Consider the following 23,912-nt stretch of genomic DNA (forward strand, 5'->3'; position numbering starts at 1 on the left):
AGGCCACCTGGGAAGCCCAAGGGCTAGCTAGAGATAGAATAATCTTTAAAAATTAATTTTTAAATTTTTCATTCATGATGCCAAGCATTTGATCAAAAACTATCCAAGACAGCAGTAGACAAAATCAGTTACTTTAAAAATCAAATGAAAAAAACAGACAATAGAAACAAACCTATAGGAGAACCACATATTGAAAATGTCAGATACAGAAATTAACTTAAAAGGAAACATTCAAGAAAAGTAATGGCAAGACAAAATTTCATCAGGGAACTAGAATTTGGAAAGAAATTAAAGAAAATTGTTTCCATATCTATTTTCACAGAAATAAAAACTATTTTTAAAAAACAAATGAGGAGAAAATTTGAAGATGGCAGAGGAGTAGGACGGGGAGAACACTTTCTCCCCAACAAATTCATCAAAAGAGCATTTAAACGTCGAGTAAATTCCACAAAACAACTTCTGAATGCCGGCAGAGGACATCAGGCACCCAGAACAGCAATCCAACTCTTCGAAAGGAGGTAGGAAAAAATATAAAAGACAAAAAAAGAGACAAAAGAGGGAGGGACGGAGTTCCGTCCCGGGAAGGGAGTCTTAAAAAGAGAGAAGTTTCCAAACATCAGGAAACCTTCTCACTGCCGAATCTGTGCCGAGCTTTGGAAGCACAGAGGGCAACATAACAGGAAGAAAAAATAAATAAACAATTAAAACTCGAAGATTGCGAGTCCTACGGTAACTCCCCCAGCGGAGAAGCAGCGCAGACGCCTGCACGCGCCATTAGCAAGCGGGGGCTGGGCAGGGAGGCGCAGCGCGGGCTGCATCACTTAGAGTAAGAATCTGGCCTGAATACCCTGAGCACTATCTGAGCGAAATAATTTGGGCTAGCAAACCAGACTGTGGGATATCTACCACGCGAAAAGCCAGCCCTAACCTAAGACCGCCAGGCCCACGCACGGAACAAAGGACTGAACAGAGATAGCCGGCTGCAGACCTTCCCCCTCCGGTGACAGGCAGCCAGAGCCGGAAGGGGGCAATCGCAGCCCCAGAGAGACATTATCTATAAAACTGTAAGCAGGCTTCTTTGCTAACTAAAACTTCTTGGGGGTCTGGACGGTTAACATCTGCGTGAGAAGGTGCGCCAGTTTTACACCCAGATAACCAAGTGGCGGGGAGGCGATAAGTCGCAGCATTGGCGCTCGCCAAACACCTCATCACTTGAGCTGCTCGGACCTGGGAAGAGCACAAAACTCAGGCCCAACTGAGTCTGCGCCTCTGAGGACTACCCGAGTGCCTGAACCTGAGCGGCTTGGACCTGGGAGGTACATGCAACCCAGGGCCAGCCTCGGATTTTTCCCGGCGGAACAACCTAGAGCCCGAGCAGTGTGGGCAGGGAGGCTACACGCACCGTGAGCGGGGGCAGACCCAGTGTGGCTGAGGCACTGCAAGCACACGCCAGTGTTATTTGTTTGCAGCATCCCTCCCTCCCTCCCCACAGCGTGACTGAACAAAGAGAAGAAATACAGCTCCACCCATCAGAACACCGACACAAGCTTCCCTAACCAGGAAACCTTGACAAGCCACCTGTACAAACCCACACACAGCGAGGAAAAGCCACAATAAAGAGAACTCCACAAACTGCCAGAATACAGAAAGGACATCCCAAACTCAGCAATTTAAACAAGATGAAGAGACAGAGGAATATCCAGCAGATAAAGGAACAGGACAAATGCCCACCAAACCAAACAAAAGAGGAAGAGATAGGGAATCTACCTGATAAAGAATTCCGAATAATGATAGTGAAATTGATCCAAAATCTTGAAATTAAAATGGAATCACAGATAAATAGCTTGGAGACAAGGATTGAGAAGATGCAAGAAAGGTTTAACAAGGACCCAGAAGAAATAAAAAAGAGTCAATATATAATGAATAATGCAATAAATGAAATTAAAAACACTCTGGAGGCAACAAATAGTAGAATAACAGAGGCAGAAGATAGGATTAGTGAATTAGAAGATAGAATGGTAGAAATAAATGAATCAGAGAGAATAAAAGAAAAACGAATTAAAAGAAATGAGGACAATCTCAGAGACCTCCAGGACAATATTAAACGCTACAACATTCGAATCATAGGGGTTCCAGAAGAAGAAGACAAAAAGAAAGACCATGAGAAAATACTTGAGGAGATAATAGTTGAAAACTTCCCTAAACTGGGGAAGGAAATAATCACCCAAGTCCAAGAAACCCAGAGAATCCCAAACAGGATAAACCCAAGGCGAAACACCCCAAGACACATATTAATCAAATTAACAAAGATCAAACACAAAGAACAAATATTAAAAGCAGCAAGGGAAAAACAACAAATAACACACAAGGGAATTCCCATAAGGATAACAGCTGATCTTTCAATAGACACTCTTCAAGCCAGGAGGGAATGGCAAGACATACTTAAAATGATGAAAGAAAATAACCTACAGCCCAGATTATTGTACCCAGCAAGGATTTCATTCAAGTATGAAGGAGAAATCAAAAGCTTCTCAGACAAGCAAAAGCTGAGAGAATTCTGCACCACCAAACCAGCTCTCCAACAAATACTAAAGGATATTCTCTAGACAGGAAACACAAAAATGGTGTATAAATTCGAACCCCAAACAATAAAGTAAATGGCAACGGGATCATACTTATCAGTAATTACCTTAAACGTAAATGGGTTGAATGCCCCAACCAAAAGACAAAGACTGGCTGAATGGATACAAAAACAAGACCCCTACATATGTTGTCTACAAGAGACCCACCTCAAAACAGGGGACACATACAGACTGAAAGTGAAGGGCTGGAAAAAGATTTTCCATGCAAATAGGGACCAAAAGAAAGCAGGAGTAGCAATACTCATATCAGATAAAATAGACTTTAAAACAAAGGCTGTGAAAAGAGACAAAGAAGGTCACTACATAATGACCAAAGGGTCAATCCAAGAAGAAGATATAACAATTATAAATATATATGCACCCAACACGGGAGCACTGCAGTATGTAAGACAAATGCTAACAAGTATGAAAGGAGAAGTTAACAATAACACAATAATAGTGGGAGACTTTAATACCCCACTCACACCTATGGATAGATCAACTAAACAGAAAATTAACAAGGAAACACAAACTTTAAATGATACAATAGACCAGTTAGACCTAATTGATATCTATAGGACATTTCATCCCAAAACAATGAATTTCACCTTTTTCTCAAGCACACATGGAACCTTCTCCAGGATAGATCACATCCTGGGCCATAAAGCTAGCCTTGGTAAATTCAAAAAAATAGAAATCATTCCAAGCATCTTTTCTGACCACAATGCAGTAAGATTAGATCTCAATTACAGGAGAAAAACGATTAAAATTTCCAACATATGGAGGCTGAACAACACGCTGCTGAATAACCAACAAATCACAGAAGAAATCAAAAAAGAAATCAAAATTTGCATAGAAACGAATGAAAATGAAAACACAACAACCCAAAACCTGTGGGACACGGTAAAAGCAGTCCTAAGGGGAAAGTTCATAGCAATACAGGCACACCTCAAGAAACAAGAAAAAAGTCAAATAAATAACCTAACTCTACACCTAAAGCAACTAGAAAAGGAAGAAATGAAGAACCCCAGGGTTAGTAGAAGAAAAGAAATCTTAAAAATTAGAGCAGAAATAAATGCAAAAGAAACAAAAGAGACCATAGCAAAAATCAACAAAGCCAAAAGCTGGTTCTTTGAAAGGATAAATAAAATTGACAAACCATTAGCCAGACTCATCAAGAAACAAAGGGAGAAAAATCAAATCAATAAAATTAGAAACGAAAATGGAGAGATCACAACAGACAACACAGAAATACAAAGGATCATAAGAGACTACTATCAACAATTATATGCCAATAAAATGGACAACGAGGAAGAAATGGACAAATTCTTAGAAAAGTACAACTTTCCAAAACTAGACCAGGAAGAAATAGAAAACCTTAACAGACCCATCACAAGCACGGAAATTGAAACTGTAATCAAAAATCTTCCAGCAAACAAAAGCCCAGGTCCAGACAGCTTCACAGCTGAATTCTACCAAAAATTTAGAGAAGAGCTAACACCTATCCTGCTCAAACTCTTCCAGAACATTGCAGAGGAAGGTAAACTTCCAAACTCATTCTATGAGGCCACCATCACCCTAATACCAAAACCTGACAAAGATCCCACAAAAAAAGAAAACTACAGGCCAATATCACTGATGAACATAGATGCAAAAATCCTTAACAAAATTCTAGCAATCAGAATCCAACAACACATTAAACAGATCATACACCATGACCAAGTGGGCTTTATCCCAGGGATGCAAGGATTCTTCAATATCCGCAAATCAATCAATGTAATACACCACGTTAACAAATTGAAAAATAAAAATCATATGATTATCTCAATAGATGCAGAGAAAGCCTTTGACAAAATTCAACATCCATTTATGATAAGAACTCTCCAGAAAGCAGGAATAGAAGGAACATACCTCAACATAATAAAAGCTATATATGACAAACCCACAGCAAACATTATCCTCAACGGTGAAAAATTGAAAGCATTTCCTCTAAAGTCAGGAACAAGACAAGGGTGCCCACTTTCACCATTACTATTCAACATAGTTTTGGAAGTTTTGGCCACAGCAATCAGAGCAGAAAAAGAAATAAAAGGAATCCAAATTGGAAAAGAAGAAGTAAAACTCTCACTATTTGCAGATGACATGATCCTCTACATAGAAAACCCTAAAGACTCCACCAGAAAATTACTAGAACTAATCAATGATTATAGTAAAGTTGCAGGATATAAAATCAACACACAGAAATCCCTTGCATTCCTATACACTAATAATGAGAAAACAGAAAGAGAAATTAAGGAAACAATTCCATTCACCATTGCAACGAAAAGAATAAAATACTTAGGAATATATCTACCTAAAGAAACTAAAGACCTATATATAGAAAATTATAAAACACTGGTGAAAGAAATCAAAGAGGACACTAATAGATGGAGAAATATACCATGTTCATGGATTGGAAGAATCAATATAGTGAAAATGAGTATACTACCCAAAGCAATTTATAGATTCAATGCAATCCCTATCAAGCTACCAACAGTATTCTTCACAGAGCTAGAACAAATAATTTCACAATTTGTATGGAAATACAAAAAACCTCGAATAGCCAAAGCGATCTTGAGAAAGAAAAATGGAACTGGAGGAATCAACCTACCTGACTTCAGGCTCTACTACAAAGCCACAGTTATCAAGACAGTATGGTACTGGCACAAAGACAGAAATATAGATCAATGGAACAAAATAGAAAGCCCAGAGATAAATCCACGCACATATGGACACCTTATCTTTGACAAAGGAGGCAAGAATATACAATGGATTAAAGACAATCTCTTTAACAAGTGGTGCTGGGAAATCTGGTCAACCACTTGTAAAAGAATGAAACTAGAACACTTTCTAAACCATATACAAAAATAAACTCAAAATGGATTAAAGATCTCAACGTAAGACCAGAAACTATAAAACTCTTAGAGGAGAACATAGGCAAAACACTCTCTGACATACATCACAGCAGGATCCTCTATGATCCACCTCCCAGAATATTGGAAATAAAAGTAAAAATAAACAAATGGGACCTAATTAAACTTAAAAGCTTCTGCACATCAAAGGAAACTATTAGCAAGGTGAAAAGACAGCCTTCAGAATGGGAGAAAATAATAGCAAATGAAGCAACCAACAAACAACTAATCTCAAAAATATACAAGCAACACCTACAGCTCAACTCCAGAAAAATAAATGACCCAATCAAAAAATGGGCCAAAGATCTAAATAGACATTTCTCCAAAGAAGACATACAGAGGGCTAACAAACACATGAAAAGATGCTCAACATCACTCATTATCAGAGAAATGCAAATCAAAACCACTATGAGGTACCATTTCACACCAGTCAGAATGGCTGCGATCCAAAAGTCTACAAATAATAAATGCTGGAGAGGGTGTGGAGAAAAGGGAACCCCCTTACACTGTTGGTGGGAATGTAAACTAGTACAGCCACTATGGAGAACAGTGTGGAGATTCCTTAAAAAACTGGAAATAGAACTGCCTTATGATCCAGCAATCCCACTGCTGGGCATACACACTGAGGAAACCAGAAGGGAAAGAGACACATGTACCCCAATGTTCATCGCAGCACTGTTTATAATAGCCAGGACATGGAAGCAACCTAGATGTCCATCAGCAGATGAATGGGTAAGAAAGCTGTGGTATATATACACAATGGAGTATTACTCAGCCATTAAAAAGAATACATTTGAATTAGTTCTAATGAGGTGGATGAAACTGGAGCCTATTATACAGAGTGAAGTAAGCCAGAAGGAAAAACACCAATACAGTATACTAACGCATATATATGGAATTTAGAAAGATGGTAACAATAACCCTGTATACGAGACAGCAAAAGAGACACTGATGTATAGAACAGTCTTATGGACTCTGTGGGAGAGGGAGAGGGTGGGAAGATTTGGGAGAATGGCATTGAAACATGTGAAACGTTATGTATGAAACGAGATGCCAGTCCAGGTTCAATGCACGATGCTGGATGCTTGGGGCTGGTGCACTGGGACGACCCAGAGGGATGGTGTGGGGAGGGAGGAGGGAGGAGGGTTCAGGATGGGGAACACATGTATACTAATTAAATAATTTTCTATTAAAGAAAAGAAAAAAAAATGAAAATTAAAGAAATTAAAATGTATGATATCTAAAGGAAAAATTCACTGGATGGACTTAAAAATATCCTGAAGATGCCAGGGGGAAAAGTGTGATGAATTTGAAGAAAGATTTAAAATTAAAATGTTTTAAAGTATCATTTAAATATCATTTTGAAAAATGAGTTACATGTTTTGAATCAGAAGACTCATAAATATTGAAATATCAACTCAGCACAAACTGATCGACAGACCCAATTTAATCCCAATCAAAATCTCAGCAGGCTTGTTTTATAAAAATTTCCAAGATTTTTACGGATATGCATGGGACCTAGTATAACCAAATGAAAATAATTTTGATTTCAATACTTACTCTGGTATACAGTAATCAAAACAATGTATTATTGCCATAAGGACTGATATGGAATCAATGGAACAGAAGAGAGTTCCAAAGTAGACTCACACAGAGATGGTCAACTACTTTTCAACAAAGGTGCAAAAATGATTCAGTTGAGAAAGATTAGGATTGTAAGGGGTTTTTTCAACAAATGGTATGGGAACCATTAAACTCTATATGCATCTATATGATATTGTTTTAATTGTATTCTCATATAAAAAAATGAATTATGACCTCTAAATCACACCATTTATAAAATGTATATCCATGTAGATCATACAGGTAAAACAATTAAGCCTGTAGATGACAACACAAGAGGAAATCCTCCTGACTTTGTAATAGGCAAATTTTTTAAACATAACAAAAATCTCTACCCATAAAGGAACAAAATGATTAACCTGAATTTATCAAAACTACTTATAAATAACAAAAATGCTTAAATAAAGGAAGAAGACTTTTTAATATCACAACTAAAATCTCAAATCAAGAACAAATTTAAACTACAATGAGTTTTTCAAGGCAATAGAAATAAAAGCAAAAATAAACAAATGGGACATAATCAAACTTATAAGCTTTTTCCCAGCAAAAAAAAATCATCAACAAAAAGAAAAGAGAACCTATAGGATGGGAAAAAATATTTGCAAACAATGCAATCAACAAGGAATTAATTTCCAAATGATACAAACAACTTAGACAACACTATCACAACAACAAAAAAATACCATCCAATCAAAAAATGGCAGAAGACCTAAACAGACATTCTCCAGAGAAGACATACAGCTGGCCAATAAGCACATGAAGACACTCAACATCGCTAATTATTAGACAAATGCAAATCAAAACTAGAATAAGTTATCACATCACACAGGTCAGAATGGCCACCATTAGAAAGTCGACAGATGCTGGAAAGAGTGTGGAGAAAAAGGAACCCTCCTATACCGCTGCTGGGGATGTGAATTGATTGTCACTGTGGAAAACAGTATAGAGATTTCTTTAAAAACTAAAAATAGAATTGCATTTGTTGTTGTTGTTATTCAGTCACTAAATCATGTTCCACTCTTTGTGACCCCATGGACTGCAGCACACCAGGCTCCCCTGTCCTTCACTATCTCCCAGAGTTTGCTCAAACTCATGTCCATTGAGTCAGTGATACCATTCAACCATCTCATCCTCTGTCGCCCCCTTCTCCTCCTGCCCTCAATCTTTCCCTGCATCAGGGTCTTTTCCAATGAGTCGGCTCTTCATATCAGGTGGCCAAAGCATTAGAGCTTCAGCTTCCGCATCAGTCCTTCCAATGAATATTCAGGGTTGATTTTCTTTAGGATTGACTGGTTTTATCTCCTAGCATCCAAGGGACTCTCAAGAGTCTTCTCCAGAACGAGAGTTCACAAGCATCAATTCTTCAGTATTCCATCTTCTTTATGGTCCAACTCTCACATTCATACGTGACAACTGGAAAAACCATAGTTTTGACTATCCAGACCTTTGTTGACAAAGTGATGTCTCTGCTTTTTAATATGCTATCTAGGTTTATCAAAGCTTTCCTTCTAAGGACTGAGCATCTTTTAATTTCATGGCTGCAGTCACCATCCACAGTGATTCCGGACCCCAAGAAAATAAAATCTGTCACTGTTTCCACTTTCTCCCCTTCTATTTGCCATGAAGTGATGGGACTGGAAGCCATGATCTTCGTTTTTTGAATGTTGAGTTTTAAGCCAACATTTTCACTCTCCTCTTTCACTTTCATCAAGAGGCTTTTTAGTTCCTCTTCACTTTCTGCCATAAGGGTGGTGTCATCTGCATATCTGAGGTTATTGGTATTTCTCCTGGCAATCTTGATTCCAGCTTGTGCTTCTCCAGCCCAACGTTTCTCATGATGTACTCTACATGTAAGTTAAATAAGCAGGGTGACAATAGACAGCCTTGACGTACTCCTTTAATGCTCAAAATTCTCCAAGCCAGGCTTCAGCAATACGTGAACTGTGAACTTCCAGATGTTCAAGCTGGTTTTAGAAAAGGCAGAGGAACCAGAGATCAAATTGCCAACATCCACTGGATCATCGAAAAAGCAAGAGAGTTCCGGAAAAACATCTATTTCAGCTTTATTGACTATGCCAAAGCCTTTGACTGGTTCCAAATAGGAATGTTTACCTTATGACCTAGCTATTTCATTCCTAGATATAAACCCAACAGGATGTCTACATTCATGAGCCATAAGTATTGCACAGATACATACATAAGAGGAATGTGCATTAAAGCCAAAAACTGGAAGCAACTCAAATATTCATCAACAATAGAGTGGATAAATAATTTTGGCCTATTAAACAATGAAGGGGCTTCCCAGGTGGCACCAGTGGTAAAGAAAGTGCCTGCCAATACAGGACACAGGAGACCTGGGTACAATCCCTGGGTCAGGAAGATCCCCCAGAGGAGAGCACGGCAACCCCCTCAAGTATTGACAGCTGGAGAATCCCATGAACAGAGGAGCCTGACAGGCTACAGTCCACAGCATCACAAAGAGTTGGACACAACTGAAGTGACTTAGGATGCACATATTCAACAACAAAAACAAATGAACTACTATATGGCAAGGCCTTACAAAGATAACATTGAGCAAAAGGAGCCATACTCAAGAGGCGACATACTGTATGATCCTACTTATACAAAATCAAAATGAGGGGGGAAAAAAAAATTACTCTGTGTAATAAGCAGGATAATGGTAACCTGTGTGGTGAGAGTAGTAACTGACACAGGGTATGCTTCTAGGGTTCTAGTATTGTTCTATTTTTTATTCTATTACTCTATTATTGTTATTCTATATATTCTATTATTATATATTTACTTCTATATATTTTGATTATTTATTGTTATTCTACATATTCTATATATTCTATTCTGTAATTCTATATATTCTATTATTGTTCTATTATTGATCTAGGTAGAAGTTACATTCATATATTCACAATGAAAATATATTGAGTTGTTTGACAACGTGTATTTTTTGTATATATGTCATTCTTAATGAACCACTAAAAATCCTTAAAGCAATTGTATGACTTAGAAACAATGTCTGTTGTAGAAGAGCAAAGGTTACACAAAAGTAGCAAATAGGCTACAGGCAAAAAATGTAATCCAGACATTATAAATAATTCTTAGCTAATTCCTAGGTAACTGTTATATGAATATTCTAAAACTATTCAATACCAGATTTAATACTTTACCATTGTAAAAGACTTATTAGGTTATGAGTGACCATATATAATCAATACATGGACCACAGTTTCTGGATCTTGACAGTTTCACCTTTCCTTTCACCATTCTCCCCCAATACTATCCATATACTATCTTCTACAAGCAGCTTCTTTAGGTAACCAAATGCCCATTTTATTTATCACTTCGACTGTCTAGCTAAAGCCACAGAAGGCAGTAAAACAGAATAAAAGAGACTCCTATAATAAGGCTATGTAAATTATACTATGTTTTTATTAGAAAAAAAATTCTGAATTAGTGTCAGAATTCTTCTTGAAAATAAGTCAATATATATACAGTATAGATAAAAATATCCTCTACTTGCAGTATTCTTTACTCTTTCAAAAGTATTAAACTATAGAACTGCCTTATGATCCAGCAATCCCACTGCTGGGCATACACACTGAGGAAACCAGAAGGGAAAGAGACACGTGTACCCCAATGTTCATCGCAGCACTGTTTATAATAGCCAGGACATGGAAGCAACCTAGATGTCCATCAGCAGATGAATGGATAAGAAAGCTGTGGTACATATACACAATGGAGTATTACTCAGCCATTAAAAAGAATACATTTGAATCAGTTCTAATGAGGTGGATGAAACTGGAGCCTATTATACAGAGTGAAGTAAGCCAGAAGGAAAAACATAAATACAGTATACTAACGCATATATATGGAATTTAGAAAGATGGTAACGATAACCCTGTATACGAGACAGCAAAAGAGACACTGATGTAAAAAAAAAAAAAAAAAGAAAAAAAAAAAAAAAAAAAAACAAAAGTATTAAACTTTGCTCTTCAAAACTCCTTCACATTATGACACTAGACAAAGCACACACACACACAAATAAAAAAAGAATGAAAGCACGAAATTTTTAAAATATGTTTCTAGTATTATACAGAGTTACTTGGATCAGAACGCATTCTCCTGATACTTTAACTCCACCACTGAGCTAAAATTCCTTCCAAGTTTTTGAGAACAGTGCTCTCACTATCACTATCTCTGCTATCCACAAGATAAGCATTGGCCATTCCCCAAATTCCAGAACCATTTGCCATTTCACTGCCTTCCTCCTACACACTAGTGGCAGGAATTCAATTTGGCAGTTGGTCAAAAAGATTAGGAGTATAAAGCACTTGGTGATCTTTAACCAAATGTATTTGTTGTGTATATAGCATATGCCATGTATGTGTATTTCACACATTATCACAGAACACAGTGAGGGATACATTGCATAATTCTAAAATCCAAAGAGACTTCTCTTTGAGAACTTTTCCTTAAAATAAGTTACTTCTGTTGAGCTAAAAGTGTTGATTACTGTTTTTTAAAAAAGCAAATACCATTTCCTGACAATTATTACAATTATTATTCTTTTCTAAGAAAGACCAACATCTTACATATTTACTGCCAGGTGATTTATGGAAACTATGTTGGCAAATAGATCACATTTTCTGAGAGAAAGAGTACTAAATAGGGTTCATATTCTTTCCAAAGACTTAGCAAAGAAACCATAACTATGAAAGACATTTCTTCATAAAAATAGGCAAAAATAATTATAAATTTTTATAATATAAAATGATGCTTAGGTTCTTTTTTTATTTAACAAACATTTATTAGGTGTCTGTATGTATCAAATAAACGTGATGCTTGCCACCTTTAAGAAGTTGTGTCTAGAGACTTCTCTGGTGGTCCAGTGGTTAAAATTCTGTGCTTCCACTGCAGGGGGCATGGGTTCGATCCCTAACCAAAGAACTAAGATCCCACATGCCATGCTACTGTACAGCCAAAAAATAAAAAGAGAAAGGAGAGAATGGTAAAAGTCAAACATGGAACGTTGTGGGAGCTGAGTTTAAAAGTCTGAACTTTATCCAGAAAGATAATCCCTAATCCTTCAAAAGTTACTAAAAGGATTTTAAGCAGGGAAGTAAAATAAGTATATTTTCTTTTTTTAATTTATTATTTTTAATTGAGGCTTCCCTGGTGGCTCAGACGGTAAAGCATCTGCCTGCAATGCGGGAGACCCGGGTTCGATTCCTGGGTTGGGAAGACCCCCTGGAGAAGGAAATGGCAATCCACTCCAGCACTCTTGCCTGGAAAATCCCATGGACAGAGAAGTCATAGGCTACAGTCCATGGGGTCGCAAAGAGTCGGACACGACTGAGCGACTCACTCATTTTTAATTGAAGGATAATTGCTTTACATTATTGTGTTGGTTTCTGCCATACATCAACATGAATCAGCTATAGGCATACATATGTCCTCTCCCTCTTGAACCGCCCTACCTCCTCCCATACCATCCCACCACCATTCTAGGTAGTCACAAAGCACCAGATTTGAGCACATGGAAAGAAGCTCAACATCACTCATTATTAGAGAAATGCAAAACAAATCTACAATGAAGTATATTTTACTTTTTAAAAAACACATTTGGCTTTGGTATTGGGCAAGGCTAAGGCAGTAATCCAAAATTCAGAAGGCACCATTAACAATGGAGAAGAGAGAACAGATCTGAGAAACAAAAGGAAAATTTGTTAAACTTGGAGACTAATTGGAAGAGAGGGGTAGAATAAAAACAAAAAGTCTAACTGATTTGGTAACTAAGTGGATGACAATACCATGGCAGGTAAGACAGGAGGAAAAATGGGTCTGAGGTGGTAGGGAGCAAGAAGGAATGATGAATTTATTTCAAATTATCTTAGACATTATGCTTTTTATATATTTTCCAAAGACTCTCTTTAATATATAAATCACACATAATATATATGGGCTTCCCAGGTGGCAATAGAGGTAAAAAAAAAAAAAAAAAAAAAAAAAACTGCCTGCCAATGCAGGAGATACAAGAGATGCAGCTTAGATCCCAGGGTAGGGAAGATCTCCTGGAGGAGAGCATGGCAACCCACTCCACTATTCCTGCCTGGAGAAACCCATGGACAGAGGAGCCTGGCAGGCTATGGTCCATAAAGCTGTAAAGAGTTGAATACAATTGAAGCAACAGCATGCACACATATAATATATATAACCAAAAAAATTGTATTTGACCTAAAGTTTATTGTGGTTAATTATTCATTTTAATTATTTAATTAGTAAAAATTCCCTGATCTTCTTAAAACTATGTTTGGGATGGGGATTTTTGCTTCTTTATGCTCTCAAAATAGCTCCTAACACATTCTGATATATAAAATCAATCCACTAACTAAGAGTATTGCTCAGTTCTTTATAAAATAGCCTGCTAATGATATATTCATTATAAGACTATTCAAGGAAATTTATACACTACCATATGTAAAATCGATAGCCAGTGAGAATTTTGCTGTATGACTCAGGGAGCTCAAATCAGTGCTCTGTGACAACCTAGGGGGCATGGGATGGGGTGGGAGGTGGGAGGGAGTTCCAAGAGGGAGATGTATGTATACCTTTGGCTGATTCGTGTTGATGTATGGCAGAAACTAACAATATTGTAAAGCAATTATCCTTCAATTAAAAATACATAAAAATGTTTAAAAAAAACTATTCAAAATATCAAAAGGTGAAATACATGCTTTTAGTATGTAATTTTGTGTGTGTGGTTTTTTAACTGGAGGATATTTGATTTACAATGTTGTGTTTATTTCAGTTGTACAGCAAAGTGATTCGGCTATACATATACATATATTCCTTCTTTTCTAGATTCTTTCCTCATATAGGTTATCATAGAATATTGAGTAGAGTTCCCTGTGCTATACAGTAGGTCCTTGTTGGTTATCTGTCATATATATAGTAGTATGCCTATGTTCATATCAAGCTCCTGATTTATCACTCCCATTACATTTCCCCTTATCATGTACTAGTAACACAGCAGCAACGTGAGTTATACATAGTTTATGCAAAACAATTTTTTATGTTTAGGAAATATAAACCTCCAGAAAAATGAAAAATGTACCTCTAAGATGGCCAGATCTGAAACTTCCATCTCCAATTGTTTACAAGGAAACTGACAATTTTTTTATGTATGGGAAAAGACATCTTCAGCTTCATTAGTCGTTTCTCATTTCATGACAAAAAGTGTACATTTCTCTGTTTATTATGGCTAAACTATGGTGTGAGGAGAACAAATGAAGGAAGAATCAGGAGTGGGGCTCTGAGACTTGGAGCTGCCTAATGAGCCACTCTGTCGCCCACAGTTAGCTCCTCAGAGCTCAACAAAAGACTAATTAAACTCAAAGCAACTAAAACGCAACACTCAAATCTAATCCCATAAGGATATGCAATTGCTTCCAACCAGGACTAGAATACTCACTTTCTTTGCGAACTTCCTCAAGTGCCCCAGTAAGTTCTTCCTTTAAAACTGTGGCTTCCTGAGCAATCTTCTCTCCCTTGTCTAATAAATTCCAAGTTGCTTCCTCCACAGAAGCTAGAAGGACTCTGGCTCTTTTTGAACGTCCTTTTTTCCTGTTGGAAGGATTCTGGGGACAATTTACAAGTGTAGTAACCTAAAATTGGAAAAACACAAGTCACTCATCAGACAAATTGCAAGAGGAACAGTCTTGGGATATCATAGACCAGAACAAAAAGAAGTATTTCGTAATAATATGATTCATTCTCAATACTACTAGTACATTCTCAAAAGTCAAGTCAAGTCACCAATAGCAATATTATCAGCTACCACAGACTTCCCAACTAAAGATAGGAAGAAAGGAAGGAAGGAGGGAATCTCATCAAGTTTTACTATTGGAACAATGCAAAACATACTATATATAATATCCACATATATATTATTTGATATATATATAAAATGATTATTTATATCACTTTGTAACCAGCAATCTACATTAAGAGGGAGGCAAAAATAATTACAATTAAGTCAGTAGGTAGTAATCTATTTAGATTAAGAAAAGAGATTACTAATGTGTGTTGGGGTGTGGTGCAGAATCACTCTGAAATATGTAAAACAGTGGCTATCTAAGGAGGGCAAAACCCAAGTTCTCACTATGACCTACATTCTGGCCCTTTGTAAACTCTTACCTCTCTCCTACACTATCCCCTAACTCAGTTGGCCTCCCCAACACTCAGATCCCCCTCAACGTGTCCTATCAAGAAGCCTTTCCTGACCACCCCAGTCCTCATCCTCTTCCACTCTGTTCCCTCACTACCCTTTATGCTTCTTCAGGACATTTCAGAGCCTGATATTTTTTGTTCATATATGTTTATTGCACCCTTCCAACACAAAATGTAAACTCCATGAAAACAGGAAATGTGGTTTCTTTCTCCTGCGCTCAGAACAATGCATGGAAGTTGGGGTGGTGGTGGTTGTTGTTCAGTCACTAAGTCATGTCAGACTCTGTGACCCCATGGACTGCAGCACACCAGGCTTCCCTGTCTTTCACTATCTCCCAGAGCTTGCTCAAACTCACGTCCATTGAGTCAGTGACGTCATCCAACCATCTCAACTTCTGTCATTCCCTTCTTCTCTTGCCTTCAATCTTTCCCAGCATCAAGGTCTTTTCCAGTGAATCAGCTCTTCGCATCGGGTGGCCAAAGTATTGAAGCTTCAGTTTCAGCATCAGTCTTTCCAATGAATATTCAGGGTTTATTTCCTTTAGGAATGACTGGTTTGATCTCCTAGATGTCCAAAAGACTCTCAACAGTCTTCCCCAGAACCACAATTTGAAAGCACCAATTCTTTAGTGCTCAGCCTTCTTTATGGTCCAACTCTCACATCCGTACATGACTACTGGAAAAACCAAAGCTCTGACTACATGGACCTTTGTCAGCAAAGTGATGTCTCTGCTTTGTAATACACTCTCTGGGTTTGTCATAGCCTTTCTTCCAAGGAGCAAGCATCAATTTCAACATAAAGTAGTTAAATAAGTGTTTCTTATATAAATGGCTTAATGAATGGAGTAATTAAACCAATGAACTTTTTTGTTAATTAATTTTTTAATTGAAGGATAATTGCTTTACAGAATTTTGTTGTTTTCTGTCAAATATCAACATGAATCAGCCACAGGTATACATATGTCCCCTCCCTCTTTAACCTCCTACTCATCTCCCTCCCCACCGCACCCCTCTAGATTGATACAGAGTCCCTGTTTGAGTTCCCAGTCATACAGCAAATTCCCATTGGCGATCTATTTTACACATGGTAATTTAAGTTTCTATGTTACTCTCTATATACATTTCATCCTCTCCTCCCCTCTCCCTGATATCCATAAGTCTGTTCTCTATGTCTGTTTTCCCATTGCTGCCCTGCAAATAAATTCATCAGTACCATCTTTCTATATTCCCTATATATGCATTAGTATATGATATTTATCTTTCTCTTTCAAACAGAGAAACTTTTTAATATCTATATTTTAAATTGCCTGAATATGTTAATAATGAGCATGTACTACTTTTGTAGATTTGCTAAAATAAAAATAAATTCAAACTTCCCTAGTGATACAGTGGATAAAAATCTGCCTGCCAATGCAGGGGACATAGGTTCGATCCCTGGTCCAGGAAGATTCTACATGCTGCAGGGCACCTGAGCCCATACACCACTACTGAGCCTACTTGGCACAACTACCAAAGCCTGCACATTCTAGGGCCCCGTGAGCCACAACTACTGAGCCCAAGTGCTACAACTACTGAATCCCATGTGCCTAGAGCCCATGTTCCACAAGAAAGCCACTGAAACGAGAAGCCTGCACACCACAACTAGAGAGTAGCCCCTGCTCTTTGCAGCCAGCAAAAGCCCACATGTAGCAACAAAAACCCAGTAGAACCAAAATAAAAATAAGCAAATAATTTAAAAAAAAAGAATAAACTCATGATAAGAGCATTGTTTAGAAACAGAAATTAAGTATCTGTATTTGGAAATAAAACCTTATACAAAATTACTGTAAATATATCCATTTAATTTAATACTGTGAAAAATATCCATTTAATTAAACCTTGAATCCCAATAACTAAATATGGTTAACATTTTCATAAGTAAAACTTGAAGATCCCCATTGTAGAGAAGAAAAAGACACTTGTATCCACTATTTTAAAAAGGCCTGAAACTCTTGTTGAAAGCTAGGCTCTTGTATGTCATCAAAGAGCCAAGCCTTTTAACAATCATGTGCCACACTTTGACAACAGACTATACATAATCTTTCCTGTTCTGCAGCCCCTGGAGACTTTGCTTGTTTATTATTAATGGAGCATTAAATATTTGTTTATTTGACTAACTGGATCCAGTTCTTAGCCAAGAACTGAGAAGGGAGTTGGTGATGGACAGGGAAGCCGGGTGTGCTGCAGTCAGTCCTGCTGCTAAGTCGCTTCAGTCGTGTCCGACTCTGTGAGACCCCAGAGATGACAGCCCACCAGGCTCCCCCGTCCTTGGGATTCTCCAGGCAAGAACACTGGAGTGGGTTACCATTTCCTTCTCCAATGCATGAAAGTGAAAAGTGAAAGTGAAGTTGCTCAGTCGTGTCCGACTCCTAGTGACCCCATGGACTGCAGCCCACCAGGCTCCTCTGTCCATGGGATTTTCCAGGCAAGAGTACTGGAGTGGGGTGCCATTGCCTTCTCCAACAGTCAGTCCATGGGGTGGCAAAGAGCTGGACATGACTGAGTGACTGGACTGAACTGAACTGAGAAAGAACTCACAAGCTACAGGGGAAATATATGGATGAAAATAATTTTCATCTGCCCTTTTATTCCCCTCCTCTGTCCAACAAACCTTCCTCTTTATCCTAGTTTGCTGTATTCCCATATTCACAACCCAGAGTGGATTTCCTTATAGCAAGAATTTATTTCCTTTCTTGGAAAATCATAATAATCATGTTATCCCTTAAGATTATATTAAGTTTAAATAATGTAAAGTGTTTTTTAAGACACAAAATATGGCACAAGTGTTGGATGGTATTTAACGTGTGTTTTCTAGTCCATCCCCATGAGATCCTTGTCAAAGATGTTCTCTCTGGGTCTATCTATATCTTGCTCATAGGGTCCTCGAAGCTAAATGTGAAGGAGTCAATTAACAAAGCACATTCTGTGTGCTCTACAAGCAGTCAAATAGGGCCACATGTCTTTATCGTGCATTATGTAAAGATGATAATGTCTGGTTTATTACATGGGTTTTCACATATTCCAAAAGACAAGTATCTTGCTATTATCAGTGTAATTTATATATCAAGAGTTAAAAGATACTTGTCCAGATTAAGACAAATTACAGCACCTTGCTTAAAACTTTTGTTTTAAATGAACAATAAGTATCATTGTCTAAAATGTTCCTTCAGAATTTATTTTAAGTGCCACAGTTCATGACGCTTCCCACTGAACATTCCTCTATTATTGTTCAGATCCACCAAGCGCCAAATGTTTTCCATAGAATAGCCTGAGCTTTCAAATTAAAATGAGCATTCCAGAAATGCTTTGTTCCTTATAATAAATGCCAGAGAAGTAGGAAATGTGAAAAGAACATTGTGCTTCCATCAAAAAAAAAAAAAAAGCAATTGCACCTTGCAAGTTGTTCAAGTTTAACCTAAATCTTCTTTTTAAATACCTCAATATAGTTATTTAATACTGACTAAACTAAAGTCGTGATGCTTTCAATGATTCATTTTATTTCAAAAAGTACATATGATGTAGTAGGCCTTGGGATATAAAAATATAGAAAGCTAATTTTTTTTTTATCCCAAATCACCTGTGGGGATCTAACCAACTATCATAAGTGACCCGGGGGGCTTCCCTTGTGGCTCAGCTGGTAAACAATTCACCTGCAGTGCAGGAGACCTGGGTTCAATCCCTGGGTTGCGAAGATCCATGGAGAAGGGAAAGGTTACCCACTCCAGTATTCTGGCCTGGAGAATTCCATGGACTGTATAATCCATGGGGTCGCAAAAGTTGGACACGACTGAGCAACTTTCACTTTCACATAGGTGACCATGACCCCTGAAAGTAGATGATTCTCACCAAGGGCTGGAGGGTGCATATGTTTTCTGAAACCATCTCCCATCTCTTCTACCAGCAAACAGTAAAAATTAGCCTGAAGCTATTTTGTAAAATAATTCTTGTTTCTTTTCCAGCACAAAATCAGTTATATACCAGGAACACAAAAACTTTTATTGGAATTTATAGCAAAGATTATTCTAATGTAAGACCCAAGTTCAGATCTTGCTAATCTTTCTTTTTACCACTGTGCAAAACTGACCCCTTTCCTTCTTTATCAGACTTACATAGTCCTTCTCAAATGGAAAGTCTTTGACCTCAAGTGTGCAGCTCTTAAAGAACTTGGGTTTTGTTCACTTTTCTTCAGTCTATAAATCTGTTCTAGGCTACAGACACACCTTCATCATAGATACAGAATCAGCTCCCCACTGATGTGGTCCTAAATTAGAGATAAGAGTCAAACACGACTGAGCGTCTTCTCTTTCACTTTTCACTTTCATGCATTGGAGAAGGAAATGGCAACCCACTCCAATGTTCTTGCTTGGAGAATCCCAGGGATGGGGGAGCCTGGTGGACTGCCGTCTATGGGGTCGCACAGACTCGGACACAACTGAAGCGACTTAGGAGCAGCAGCAGCAGCAGTAATATAAAAAGAAGAAATTTCTTACTTTATGCATTCTTCTCATGCATAATTCCATAATACGAGGTGTATTTTAATGGTGTGTAACACTTATACATTAAAATTTAGAGTACAAAAAAAATTAAAGGGTTTTCTAATCTTTCCTAATTCATGTATGCTTTTTAGGTACCCCGAAGATACTGAAATTGATATGCTAGGAAACTACCCTTTCGTGGAACACAGCCTTGTGAAGGGGCTTGCATAACTCAGTGAAGCTATTAGCCATGTTTGCAGGGCTACCCAAGATGCACAGGTCATAATGAAGAGTTCTGACAAAATGTGGTCAACTGCAGGGGGAAATGGCAAACCAGCCCAGTTACTCTTGCCACAGAACCCCATTAACACTATCAAAAGGTAAAAAATATATGACATCAGGAGATGAACCCCCCTCCCAGATGGGAAGGTGTCCAATATGCTACAGGGAAAGAGCAGAGGATAATTACTAATAGCTCCAGAAAGAATGGAGCTGCTGGGACAAAGCAGAAACAACACTCAGTTGTGGATATGTCTGATGGTGAAAATAAAGTCCAGAGCTGCAAAAAAATAAATAAATAAATAAAAAACCAATATTGTATAGGAATCTGGAATGTTAGGTCCATAAATCAAGGTATAATGGATGTAGTCAAGTAGGCGATGGCAAGAGCGAACATCGACATCTTAGGAATCAGGACAGGAATGGGTGAATTTAATTCAGATAACCATTATATCTACTACTGTGGGCAAGAATCCCTCAGAAGAAATGGAGTAGTCCTCATAGTTTACAAAAGAGTATGAAATGTAGTGCTTGAGTACAATCTCAAAAATGACAGAATGATCTCTGTTCATTTCCAAGGCAAACCATTCAATACCACAGTAATCCAAGTCTATGCCCCAACCACTGATCCCAAAGAATTTAACCAGTTCTATAAAGACCTACAAGAACTAATACCAAAAAGGATGTCCTTTTCACCATAGGGGATTGGAATGCAAAAGTAGGAAGTCAAGAGATGCCTGGAGTAATAGGCAAGTTTGGCCTTGGCGTACAGAATGAAGCAGGGTAAAGTCTACCAGAGTTTTGTAAAGAGAACACATTGACCATAGCAAACACCCTTTTCCAACAACACAACAGATGACTCTGCACATGGACGTCAGAAAATTGTCAACACTAAAATCAGATTGATTATATTTTTTACCACCAAAGACGGAGAAGCTCTATGCTGTTGCTGCTGCTGCTAAGTCACTTCAGTTGTGTCCGACTCTGTGTGACCACATAGACGGCAGCCCACCAGGCTCCCCTCTCCCTGGGATTCTCCAGGCAAGAACACTGAAGTGGGTTGCCATTTCCCTCTCCAATGCATGAAAGTGGAAAGTGAAATTGAAGTTGCTCAGTCGTGTCTGACTCTTCGAGACCACATGGACTGTAGCCCACCAGGCTCCTCCGTCCATGGGACTTTCCAGGCAAGAGTGCTGGAGTGGGGTGCCATTGCCTTCTCCGGAGAAGCTCCATACAGTCAGTAAAAACAAGACCTGGCTCAGATCATCAGCTTCTTAATAGAAGATTCAGGCTTAAATTGAAGAAAGTAGGGAAAACCACTAAACCATTCAGGTATGACCTAAATCAAGTCCTTATGATTATACAGTGGAGGTGATGAATAGATTCAAGGGATTAGCTCTGGTAGACAAGAGTGCCTGAAGAACTATGGACAGAGGTTCATAACATTGTATAGGAGGTAGTGTTCAAAACTATCCCAAAGTAAAAAAAAAAAAAAAAAAAAATGCAAGAAAGCAAAGTTGTTATCTGAGGTGGCCTTACAGATAGTTGAGGAAAGAAGAGAAGTGAAAGGCAAGGGAGAAGGGAAAGATATACCCAACTGAGGGCTTCCCTGGTAGTTCAGCAATAAAGAATTGGCCTGCAATGCAGGAGACACAGGAGACATGGGTTTGATCCCTGGGTCAGGAAGACCCCCTGGAAGAGGACATGGCAACCCTCTCCAGTATTCTTGCCTGGAGAATCCCACGGACAGAGGAGTCTGGCATGCTCCAGCTCACAGTGCTGCAAAGAGTCGTACATGACTGAAGTGATTGGGCATGCATGCACACCCAACTGAATACTGAGTTCCAGAGAATAGCTAGGAGAGATAAGAAGGTCTTCTTAAATGAACAATGAAAAGAAATAAAGGAAAACAATAGAATGGAAAAGACTAGAGATCTCTCCAAGAAAATCAGAGAAGCCAAGGGAACATTTAATACAAAGATGGACACAGTAAAGAACAGAAACAGCAAGGACCTAACCAAACAAAGCAAAAGACATTAATAAGAGATGGCAAGAATACACAGAAGAACTGTACAAAGAGATTTTAATGACCTGGATAACCACAATGGTGTGATCACTCACCTAGAACCAGATATCCTGGAGTGTGACTTCAAGTGGACCTTAGGAAGCATTACAATGAACAAAGCTAATGGAGATGATAAAATTCCAGCTGAGCTATTTCAAATCCTAAAAGATGATGCTGTTAAAGTGCTGCACTCAATATGTCAGCAAATTTGGAAAATTCAGCAGTAGCCACAGGACTGGAAAAGGTCAGTTTCCATTCCAATACCAAAGAAGGGAAATGCTAAAGAATATTTAAACTACTATACAACTGTTCTAGTTTCACATGCTAATAAAGTTATGGTCAAAATCCTACAAGCTAGCCTTCAGCAGTACATGAACCAAGAACTTCCAAATGTACAAATGACATTTTGAAGAGGCAGAGGAACCAAAGATCAGATTCCCAACATCTGTTGGATCATAAAAAAAGCAAGAGAATTCCAGAAAAACATCTACTTCTGCTTTATTGACTACACCAAAGCCTTTGACTGTATGGATCACAACAAACTGTGGAAAATTCTGAAAGAGATGGGAATACCAGACCACCTTACCTTCCTCCTAAGAAACCTGTATGCAGATCAAGAAGCAACAGTTAGAACTGGACATGGAACAATGGACTGGTTCAAAATTTGGAAAGGAGTACAACAAGGCTGTATATTGTCACGCTGCTTATTTAACTTATATGCAGAGTACATCATGCAAAATACTAGCTGGATGAATCACAAGCTGGAATCAAGATTGCTGGGAGAAATATCAACAACCTCAGATCAGATGATACCACTCTAATGGCAGAAAGTGAAGAACTGAAGAGCTTCCTGATGAAGGTGAAAGAGGAGCATGAAAAAGCTGGCTTAAAACTCAACATTGAAAAAAACTAAGATCATGGCTTCCAGTCCCATCACTTCATGGCAAATAGAAGGGGCAAAGTGGAAGCAATGACAGATTTTATTTTCTTGGACTCCAAAATCACTGTGGACAGTGACTGCAGCCATGAAAATAAAATACATTTGCTCCCTGGAAGGAAAGCTACGACAAACTTAGACAGTGTATTACAAAACAGAGACATCACTTTGCCAATAAAGGTCCATCTAGTCAAAGCTATGGTTTTTCCAGTAGTCGTGTACGTAAGTGAGAGTTGGACATAAAGAAGGCCGAGAACCAAAGAATTTTTGCTTTTGAACTGCGGCACTAGAGAATATTCTTGAGAGTCCCTTGGACTGCAAACCAGTCAATCCTAAAGGAAATCAATCCTGAATATTCATTGGAAGGACTGATGTTGAAGCTGAAACTCCAACACTTTGGCCACCTGATGCAGAGAGCCGATTCATTGGAAAAAGACCCTGATGCTGGGAAAGATTAAAGGCAAAAGGAGAAGGGGGCAGCAGAGGATGAGATGGCTAGGTAGAATCATCAATTCAATGGATATGAGTTTGAAAAAACTCTGGGAAATAGTGAAGGACAGAGGAGCCTGGCGTGTTGCAGTCCATGGGGTTGCATAAAGTTGGACACAACTTAGTGAGTGAACAACAGCTAAGGGATTCAACTGCCACTGTAGAGACCCACACTAGTGTGCAATAGGA

General features: G+C 38.3%; 1 protein-coding gene across 6 annotated transcripts in view; it reads right to left on the reverse strand.

The window, feature by feature from the left end:
- Window positions 1–23,912, reverse strand: part of CTNNA3 (catenin alpha 3) — a 1,976,430-nt gene that overhangs the window by 1,808,801 nt on the left and 143,717 nt on the right. For all 6 annotated transcript variants that reach the window (XM_070781776.1, XM_070781778.1, XM_070781775.1 and 3 more), the window contains one exon: window positions 14,682–14,874. In XM_070781776.1, coding sequence (XP_070637877.1) covers window positions 14,682–14,874 — 193 coding nt within the window. The remainder of the gene's footprint in view (window positions 1–14,681; window positions 14,875–23,912) is intronic.

Source organism: Bos indicus, chromosome 28 (genome assembly GCF_029378745.1).
Source record: "Bos indicus isolate NIAB-ARS_2022 breed Sahiwal x Tharparkar chromosome 28, NIAB-ARS_B.indTharparkar_mat_pri_1.0, whole genome shotgun sequence".
NCBI lineage: Eukaryota > Metazoa > Chordata > Mammalia > Artiodactyla > Bovidae > Bos > Bos indicus.